Source organism: Myotis lucifugus, unplaced genomic scaffold (genome assembly GCF_000147115.1).
Source record: "Myotis lucifugus unplaced genomic scaffold, Myoluc2.0 scaffold_771, whole genome shotgun sequence".
Taxonomy (NCBI): Eukaryota; Metazoa; Chordata; class Mammalia; order Chiroptera; family Vespertilionidae; genus Myotis; species Myotis lucifugus.
This window is the reverse complement of record NW_005871819.1, coordinates 124197-134072: the sequence shown is the minus strand read 5'-3', so window position 1 is coordinate 134072 and position 9876 is coordinate 124197. Positions and strand designations below refer to the sequence as shown.

General features: G+C 51.2%; 1 protein-coding gene across 1 annotated transcript in view; it reads left to right on the top strand.

Moving 5' to 3' along the window:
* RELB (RELB proto-oncogene, NF-kB subunit) overlaps positions 1-9876 on the top strand; it is a 34473-nt gene that overhangs the window by 1256 nt on the left and 23341 nt on the right. The window contains exons 2-5 of the mRNA XM_006106137.2: positions 6-53; positions 957-1004; positions 5103-5111; positions 6613-6953. Of these exons, the coding sequence (XP_006106199.1) occupies positions 6-53; positions 957-1004; positions 5103-5111; positions 6613-6953 (446 nt within the window). The remainder of the gene's footprint in view (positions 1-5; positions 54-956; positions 1005-5102; positions 5112-6612; positions 6954-9876) is intronic.

The following is a 9876-nucleotide window of genomic DNA, read 5'->3' as shown; positions in this document are numbered from 1 at the left end:
CCGAGTCGCCGCGTCGCCAGACCGTCCGCTGCGCCTGAGCTGTGGGGCCTTGGGTAAGCGGGGCCGGGATTCAGCAGAGGAGTCGGGCGGGATTGGTGATGCGAGGGTTCTGGGGGTTCCTACAGAAGTCTAGGGGTTTTGTGGGGAGAGTGTGAGGGTTCGGGGGACACTGTATTAGAGGGAAGGAAGGAGGCAGAGGATGGTGACAGAGTCTGGCCCAAGGTAAGAGAGAGGCGTCCCACTACAGAGTGAGGAGGGGGCGGGGCCTGAGCCTGAGGCAAAGAAGGGGGCGGGGCCCAACTCCAAGGGGAGGGGCGGGGCCAACTCGGAGAAGGAAGAGCGGGACCAGCTCCTGCGGGATGGGGGCGGGGCCAGACTCCGTGAGCGTGAGAAGGGGGCGTGGTCATACTCCGAGATGGCCAAAAAGGAGGGGCCTGGCTCACAGAAGGGGCGGGGCCTAACGAAGAAGGAAGCAGGGTCCTACTCAGAGTAAGGGGCGGGACCTGGGGGGAAAAGGGGGACGAAGGCAGACTCCGAGGGGGCGAAGGTGGGGGCTGGACTCTAGTAGAGAGAAAAGTGGGGGCTGATTCAGAGAAGAAAGAATGGGGAGTGCTTGCCTCGGAGAGTAGTGGCAGGGTCTGAGAAGGAAGAAGGGGACTGGCTTGACATTGTTAGGGTCTGACCCCGAGAGAAGGAAGGGAACGGTAGCTTTCCTAACCGAGGTTGAGGACTCCTAGAGACCCGACCTTAAGGGAGAGAAGAAGCGGGCCTGAATGTGATGAAAGGGTGGGGTGACATGACAGAAACGAAGGAACCTGCCCCCGAGTTAGGGAAAGGGGCAAGGCCAGACTGGGCGAGGGGTAAGAAAAGGGAGGGGGCAGGAGAGGAAGAGGGTGGAGCTTGACAGGTTTCTGAGGGATCTCCATCACCTCCTGAGACTTGCCTCCCTCCTGCAGGGGCCCCGGACCTCTCCTCGCTCTCGCTGGCCGTTTCCAGGACCACGGGTGAGCAGCCCTCCACAGTTCCTGCCCACCTGCACACTCAGGACAGGGGAGGGGGGAATCCATTGGGCACAGCTTTCCTTGGTGGTGTCCTTCCCTTCTCGTCTAGATGGGGGTTCCAGATGCCCCTACCTCCCAGGTGATTAGGAGCTGGACAGGTAAAACTAAGCACCTGTTCACACTCTAAGAAGAGTCCTCTGTAGAGATTCACATGGCAGTGCAGAGCGTAATAATCACGCCGGCGCTTTGGGGCTGCAAGTCGCTTCCCCTCTCTGGGCCTCAGTGTTCCTCATCTGTAATGTGGACATAATATCAGTGTCTTCCCCTTTTAGGAGGATTGACAGGATTCAATGAGCTGATTCAGGTAAACTTCCAAAGCAGTGACTGGCGTACAGTAAACGCTCAATAAGTGTTAACTGTTAGTGGTGTAATAATAATTATTATCGTTAGACAGTCTATAACAGTGGTTCTTAAACCTTTATGCACATTAGAGTCACCCTGAGAGCTTGTTAAAACAGATTGTTGGGCCCCACCTCCAGAGTTTCTGATTCAGTAGGTCTAGGATGGCTTCTGAGAGTATATTTCTAGCAAGTTTCCAAGAGATGCTGAGAACCACTGGTCTGTAAGGTCCCTCAGCTCGTGCCACCCAACATTCAGTGCTGCCCAAGGAAATGCAGAATCATAGCCAAATGAAGCATCTCTCTTACTACAATGCTGAGATTTGGAGTGCAGGGACGGGTCCTGTCACCATGGAAACTCAGTGGTCCTGGTGGGCTGAGTCTGAGCTTCTCTCTTGGGATGGACACAGAAATGCTGGCCTGGCCATAGAGGAGGACCTGCGGGTTCTCTAACAGATCTGTGAGTTTGGGTGGTAGTGAGTGGTTGGCGATGACATTGGGGACAGGTACTGCCCAAACACTGGTTCTGGGCAGGAACAAGGCTGAGACTTTTCTTTCCTGAGACCTAGATCTTTGGTTTCAGTTGAGAATAATTTCTGATGTCATCCATTCAATAAATATTTATTGAGTTCCTGTTCGGTACCTGGCTCTGTGCTGGGCCGTGCTGGGGAGTCAGCAGTGACTGAAACAGCCTGGGCTCCACCCTCATGGGATTCCCTACCTAGACGTGGAGGCAGACACGTAAACAATAAATTAAACAAGGGATTATAAAGTGTGATAAAGGCTATGAAGAAATCTTGGGGTCAGTAATATCTCAGAGAAGGCTGAGGATGGGAGAACTATTGAGATAGAGTGGGAGGGAAAATTTCCTTCATTTTGATGGGACAGACACATGCAGTGTCCTGGGTATAAGCAGTGGTGATGGGCAGACATGTTCCTTACTCTATGGTGCTCGCAGTCTACAGCAGACAGATATGAATCACTGTAACGTAAGGTCATGTCAGATTCTAATGTAAATTATAAAACAAAGGCACCTAACTGTAAGTGACTATAGTGGGGGTCCTTAGGACTATCTTGGATATAGGTCAGGGAAGACCTATCTAGATGACATTTGCAGAGAAAGAGGCCATGCAAAGAACTGGAGGAAGAGAATCCTGACACAGACCAGCCTGTGCAAAGGCCCGGAGGCAGGGAAGACAACTGGCTTTCTGCTCTCAAATCTGCTCAAGTGTGGCCCATCCTGGCTGCCCCTGGATGGCAACGAGTCCATATGGGAGGTTGGGGGGCAGTGTGGGGTGTTATTTTAGCTGAACCCAGTATTTCCTGGCTGAAAAAGGATTTTAGATAACAATAATATTAGCTAAGTTTTATGGAGGGCCTCATATGGTCAGATCCTGTGCTAAGACATTTCTCTGTGTGATCCTAAATCCTCATGTTAACGGCTGAGACAGGAGCTCAGATCTCATTTTATAGGGAAGGAGGCTCAGAGAGGTTAAGCAACTTGCCCCAGGCCACACAGCTAGTGAGTGACAGCTGGGATTCAAACCAATATCTGCGTGACCCCACACTACATGCTCTGAAAGCATGTCTTCCTAACAGCCCCATTTTATAAACATACAACTGAGGCCTAGAGATGGGATGTGGTTTACCCAGTCTATAAAACAACGTCTCCCAACACCTTGTTTAATAGCAGCCAGCATTTATTTTATCTTTTTAAAATTATTTTTAAAATATATTTTTGTTGCCCTAGCCGGCTTGGCTCAGTGGATAGAGCATCGGCCTGCAGACTGAAGGGTCCCGGGTTCGATTCCGGCCAAGGGCACATGCCTGGGTTTCGGGCTCGATCCCCAGTGTGGGGCGTGCAGGAGGCAGCTGATCCATGATTCTCTCTCATCATTGATGCTTCTCTCTCTCTCTCTCTCCTTCTCCCTTCCTCTCTGACATCAATAAAGAAATAAAAATAATAATTTTAAAAATATATATATATATATTTTTGTTGATTTCAGAGAGGAAGGGAGAGGGAGAGAGAGATAGAAACATCAGTGATGAGAGAGAATCACTGATTGGCTGCCTCCTGCAACCCCACCCCCACCCCCCACGGGGAATCGAGCCTGCAATGCAGGCATGTGCCCCTGACCAGAACTAAACTGGGAACCCTTCAGTCCGCAGGCCGATGCTCTATCCAGCATTTATATAGCACCTACTATTGTGGCAGTTCCAAGTGCTTCCCATGTAGTATTAGCTCATTTAATGTTCACAACAGCCCGATGAGGCAGGTGTTATTGTGTCCATTTTATAGATGAGGAAACCAAGGCACAAACGGATTAAGTAAGGAGTGTAAGGACACATAGCAAGCAAGTAACAGAGCCAGAATTTGAACTGAGGCCGTCCGGAGCTCTGGTCATTGTTGCCCGGGGCCTCAGTTTCCCCCTGCAGCGTAGGAGCTCCTTAAGGGCTCAGACAAAGTCTAACTCAGCGGTTCTCAACCTGTGGGTCGCGACCCCTTTGGCGGTCGAACAACCCTTTCACAGGGGTCGCCTAAGACCATCGGAAAACACATAATTACACATTGTTTTTGTGATTAATCACTATGCTTTAATTATGTTCAATTTGTAACAATGACATTGGGGGTCACCACAACATGAGGAACCGTATTAAAGGGTCGCGGCATTAGGAAGGTTGAGAACCACTAGTCTAACTCATCTTTGGGTCCCCAGGTCATTCAGTATAGATGCCTAAGGTTTTTCCAAGTTCAGATGACTTGAGGTTGTCCTGCCAGTGATCTGCAGCAGGTCCCTTTCTCTCTCTCAGCCTCCGTGTCCCCAGCTGCCAAGCGAGGGTGTCTTCCCCACCCCGCTGACTTCACAGATTACATGAGATAAAGGGTGCAGGAATACTGCTTTCCAAGGAGCAAAGGTCTGGCTGCCAGGAGCCACTCCCCGAGAGTTGAGGAGGAGGACAGCTCTGGCATCGGGCTGGTCGGTGTCTGAGGCCAGTGGCCAGCACAGGCAACCCCGGGTGGGGCGTCGGGCCCGGCCTGCCCTTGCTTGCTGCGTGACTCCAGGCTCACTTACTCCCTGTGGAGTTCCCCTTGTCCTGTCTATGGAATAAAGGGAGGTTGGTTTCGGTTTCCCCATGGCCCCTTTAGGGCTGAGGTGATAAGGGGTTCCTAGCATTACTGTCCCTCCTCCCTCAGGAAGTGGGGGTGCATCCAGGATGGCGGGTGGGCACTGCTGGGGGACTAGCCTATGATGCAGAGTGGGTGGCTGCCTGGAGGAGGAGGATCGGCCTCCTGGGATCTTCAGACACCAGCCAGTGACCTTTGGGGGCCTAGGGTGCACTGTAGGGAGAGAGCACCCCCACCTTTTGTTTAGAATCTTCAGTGTTCATTTTTCTCCTGGTTATAAGACCCTCGGCTTTTCCTCCAATTCCCAACAACACTTCATAATCCCTGGCCTAAATGTTTTTGGGGAGACATTTAAGGGGACCCTGAGCCTGGGACCCCCAACATTGGGAGCTAAACAGAAGGTAGCCAGGAGAAGGTTTAGCACCCCTGGGAGTCAGAGCCCAGTTTCCCAGGAGGGGGGAGAGGGGGGTACCAGGAAAGGATGGGGTGGGGAATCTGTCTTAAAAATGAAAGTTTGACCACTTACCTGGCCCTCACCTTTCTCTTTTTCTCTTTCTCTTTCTCTTTCTCCCGCAGATGAACTGGGTGAGTATCGCAGGGCAAGTGTGAGGGAGGCTGAGGAGTCCAGTGCTCACAGCAGAGAGCTTGGTCTTCCTTGTTGGGGTGCTGAGGGGAGGGTCACAGTGTGACTTCGGGGCCTGTTGGGACATTTTAACAGTCGTGTTTCCAAGGTACCAGTGGTGCGTGACACCTGGCAAAGGCTGTCATGTCAGCTGCCGTCCGTGTCACTATTCATTCCTCCAGTGAGTTGTACTGAGCACCTGCCACTGTGCTGAGCACGTGCCAGGCTGTTCCAGGCCCCGGGGATTCAGTCACAGACCAAAGTGCCCTCTGCGGCTGACGCTCTAGCCGGGGAGACAGTAGAAAAAGGAGTAAATGAATAAGATAAGGTCAGACTGGGCAAAGGGCTGTGAAGGAAATCAAACAGGTAGAGGGAGAGAGGGCATTAGATGGGGCCTTTCTGGAGTGGTGGCATTTGAGCTAAGACCAGAGGACGAGGAGCCAGTAGGGGTTGGATGAGGGGAAGCGTGAAACAGGCAGATGGAGGAGCAAGTACACTGCCCTGAAAAGGGCCAGGCTTGGTGGGTGCAAGCAACAGAAAAAAGACTGGATGGGTGCAAGGGGCGGGGGAGGAGGGTGGCGGGAGGGCCCAGGACAGCAGGGGCCAGGCCACAGCAAGGCTCTAGGCCAGCACCAGAGGTGTGGGGTTGTTTTAGTTTTGCTTTTCCGAGATGAATGGGGTTTGGAGAAGGTTTTATATGGGGAGGTGTTAACTTTGACTTTAAGAGAGATGGAAGCACTGAGGCTTCTGTCAGGGTGTAACATGAGATCTCTCTGGCTGTGTGTGGAGGACAGATTGGGGCAGCAGTTCTCAACCTGTGGGTCGAGACCCCTTTGGCGGTCGAACGACCCTTTCACAGGGGTCGCCTCAGATCATCCTGCATATCAGATATTTACATGACGATTCATAACAGTAGCAACATGACAGTGATGAAGTAGCAACGAAAATAATTTTATGGTTGGGTCACAACATGAGGAACTGTATTTAAAGGGCCAGAAGGTTGAGAACCACTGGATTGGGGGAACAGGAGTGGTGGTTCAGACGGAAGACATGGAGGGTGGACCAGGACGGAGGCGGTGTGGGTGGAGAGAACTGAGGAAGAGGCAGGAGTTCATGCATGGGACTTGCAGATGTGGGATCATGAGCAACTAGCACAGATGTGCACCCTGCCAGCTTGAGCACGTGGTGGGTGGTGGTGCTCTTAGGGAGGGCAGTGGACGTGCAGGTGCAGGGGAAGGAGAAACCAGACTGCCCCCTCTGCCCCCCGGTCTCTGGCTTCAAGAACTGGGGCGTGCGGGGAGGCTGTTGGCGAGCACAGCAGGGGCTTTTGTGTGTTTTGGCTTTGTGGCCCCGCATTCGGCCCACGAGAAATGAATGGATTGGGAGAGGCGGGGGAGGCACGGATCGGGGGAGGGGGCTCTTCAAGCCTTTTCTGTTTATAACCGGCTTTTGCTTCTCCCGCAGAGATCATCGATGAGTACATCAAGGAGAACGGCTTCGGCCTGGAGGCGGCGCCGCCGGGCCCGGGAGAGGGGCTGACGCGCCTGGTGTCTCGCGGGGCAACCTCCCTGAGCACCGTCACCCTGGGCCCCGCCGCGCCCCCGGCCACGCCGCCGCCCTGGGGCTGCCCCTTGAGCGGGCTCGGGCCCTCGGCCCGGGGCTCCGGGCCGCGGCCGCACCTGGTCATCATCGAGCAGCCCAAGCAGCGCGGCATGCGCTTCCGCTACGAGTGCGAGGGCCGCTCCGCCGGCAGCATCCTCGGGGAGAGCAGCACCGAGGCCAGCAAGACGCTGCCCGCCATCGAGGTGGGGCCCGGGGCGGGTGGGGCTCGCGCTTCCCCGGCCCAAGATCCGCCTCGCGGGTCCTGAGCCACGTGTTTGATGGTGGTTATTAGTATCGCTGGTGCTATTGTCGGAGCCGGTACTGCTGTCACGTGGCCCCACAGTCAGAAGGGCCTTCAGAGAGGCTCTTCCCGACCCTTTGCAGAATTGATGCAAACTGCCGTGGCTGCGGAGGCAGGGCAGCCTGTCCGAGCGAGGCCTTGCGCATCAGAGTGGCTGGGTTGGAATCCCCGTGCAGCCATCGGCTAGCTGTGCAGCCTGGGCAGGTTGCTCAGCCCCGCTGTGTCTGTTTCCTCCTCTAGGAACTGGGGTGGTAATAATAACCAGCCAGCTGGGGTTGCTGGGAGGAGTGAATGGTTCATCGTACATGCTAAGGCCCTCCAGCTGCTCAGCGCTCAATGGAGTTGAGCTGCTGGTGCTATGATTATCACTAGAGGCCTGGTCCCTATCCACCAGACCCCAGCAGCAAGCTAACCTACCGGTGGAAGCCCCCTGGTTGTCAGTGTGTGTTACAGCTACCCATTGAACGGTTGCTTAGGCTTTTATATATAGAGACCATCATTGCTCTTAGGCCTGGCCATTCCACGCTCAGGAATTTGTAGTGTAGCTGTGTCTGTGTCTGGGCGCACAGAGGGATGTACAAGGTTATCCACTGCAGCCTTGTTCGCATGAGAAGAAGGACATTTCAATGTGCATCAGTCAGGGAGGGACTGGTAAATGAGTCAACAAACAGCTACACATCAGAATTCTGTGCAGTTGTAACACATATATCTGTGTATGTGTGCAGGTAAATATAAATACCTACGGTTAATACAGAAAAAATTTTAAATGAAGATTCCATTAGGTACTGATGTGGAAGTATTTCCAAGATGTATTAATAATCCCTCCCCCAAAATGGAGGAGGGTAGGGTATGATACTGGCTTATGTGTTAAGAGAGGGAAAATAAGATTTTAATTTTGTATTTGCGAGTATGCGCGTAAAGAAACTCTGGAAGGAAAAACAAAAATTAATAGAGGTGATTACTTTTGGGAAGGAGTGCTCAATGGATAAGGTACAAGTAAGGTGTTGTTGTTTTTTTAACTATATACATCTTTATTTTGTTTTAAATATTTGAGTCGTATGATATGGTTCAAAATGTTTGAAAATATAAAGATTTATATTAACAGAATTTAAGTTAAAATGAACAGAAGACACTCCCCTTACCCCCAGAGGTAACCATTGTTATCAGTATCTCATGTGTCCTTCCAGAAGATTTTGATTATACAGGTAAATATATACATTCATAAATACCATCCCCCTTTTTGTACATAGAGGGGAGCATGATATATATATGCACACACATACAGATGATCCCGGACTTACCAGATGGTTCAACTTACAATATTTTGACTTTGTGATGGGGTAACATTTGATATACACATAAAAAAAATTGCATGAGATATTGCACACTTTATTATAAAACTAGAGGCCCGATGCACAAATTTGTGCAAGGGGCTGGGCCCTCGCAGCCCCGGCTTCGTCTGGAAGGTCATTCGGCTGTCCAGTCTAATTAGCATATTATGCTTTTATGATTGTAGACTAGAGGCCCAGCATGCAGGAAATCGTGCTCGAGTAGCTCGCTTCCGCTTGCCTCAGCTGGCCGCCCTGCCCATCGCCGCTTGTAGCTCTCCACCACTAGTAGCTCACGCCCACCCCCACACCTCGAGAGCCGCTGCTCCCGGGGTTGGTGGGGAGGGACCGAGAGGTGCTCAATGCACCTCCTGGTGACTGGTCATTACAGCGTTACGGCGTTAGGGCCGTGGGCCTTTTATAATATAGATAGACTTTGTGTTAGATGATTTTGCCCAACTGTAGGCTAATGTAAGTGTTCCGAGCACATTTAATATAGGCCGGGCTAAGCGATGATGTTCTGTATGTGCATTAAATGCATTTGCGACCTGATGTTTTCACCCTACACTGGGACATTTATCTGTACGTAACCCCATCATAAGTTCATCGTAAGTCAAGGAGCATCTGTATAGTATATGTGTACTGTTCTGTGCTTTGCTTTTTTTTTTTTAACTTAAGAATATATCTTGGCCCTGTCCAGGTAGCTCGGTTGGTTGGAGCATTATCCTATACAGCAAAAGGTTGTGGGTTCGATTCCTGGTCAGGGAACATACCTCATTGTGGGTTTGATCCCTTGTCAGGGCCTATGTGGGAGACAACCAATCGATGTTCCTCTCTCACGTCGATGTTTCTCTCTCTCTCTCTCCCCCCCTTCCTCTCTCTCTAAAAATCAATAAACATATCTTCAGGTGAGAAAAAAAAAGAATATATCTTGGAGCTTGGCTCACACTAGCATGTATGAAGCTGCCCGATGCTCTTTTCCATGGAGTCCGTAGTGTGGGCGTGTGGTAATTTCTGGTGCAGTGACTTATTGGTGGGCAGTTACGTTGTTTCCAATCTCCTGCTATTTATTGTAAGCGGGGCTGTAGAGAATGACATGGTTCATCTATTATTTCCTTCATCTGTGTCACTCACATAACTCCTTGAAGTGGAATTGCTGGCCAAAGTAATTTGATGGATATTGCCCAATTGCCTCCCTGGGGATCGTATCCATGACTGTTTTTCCCAGTGATGTCTGAGGCCTGGTTCCTTTTTTTTAAAATTTATTTATTTATTTATTTTTTATTTTTTTAAAATATATATTTTATTGATTTTTACAGAGAGTAATAGAGAGTTAGAAACATCGATGAGAGAGAAACATCGATCAGCTGCCTCCTGCACATCTCCCACTGGGGATGTGCCCGCAACCCAGGTACATGCCCTTTGACCGGAATCGAACCTGGGACCTTTCAGTCCGCAGCCGACGCTCTATCCACTGAGCCAAACCGGTTTCGGCTG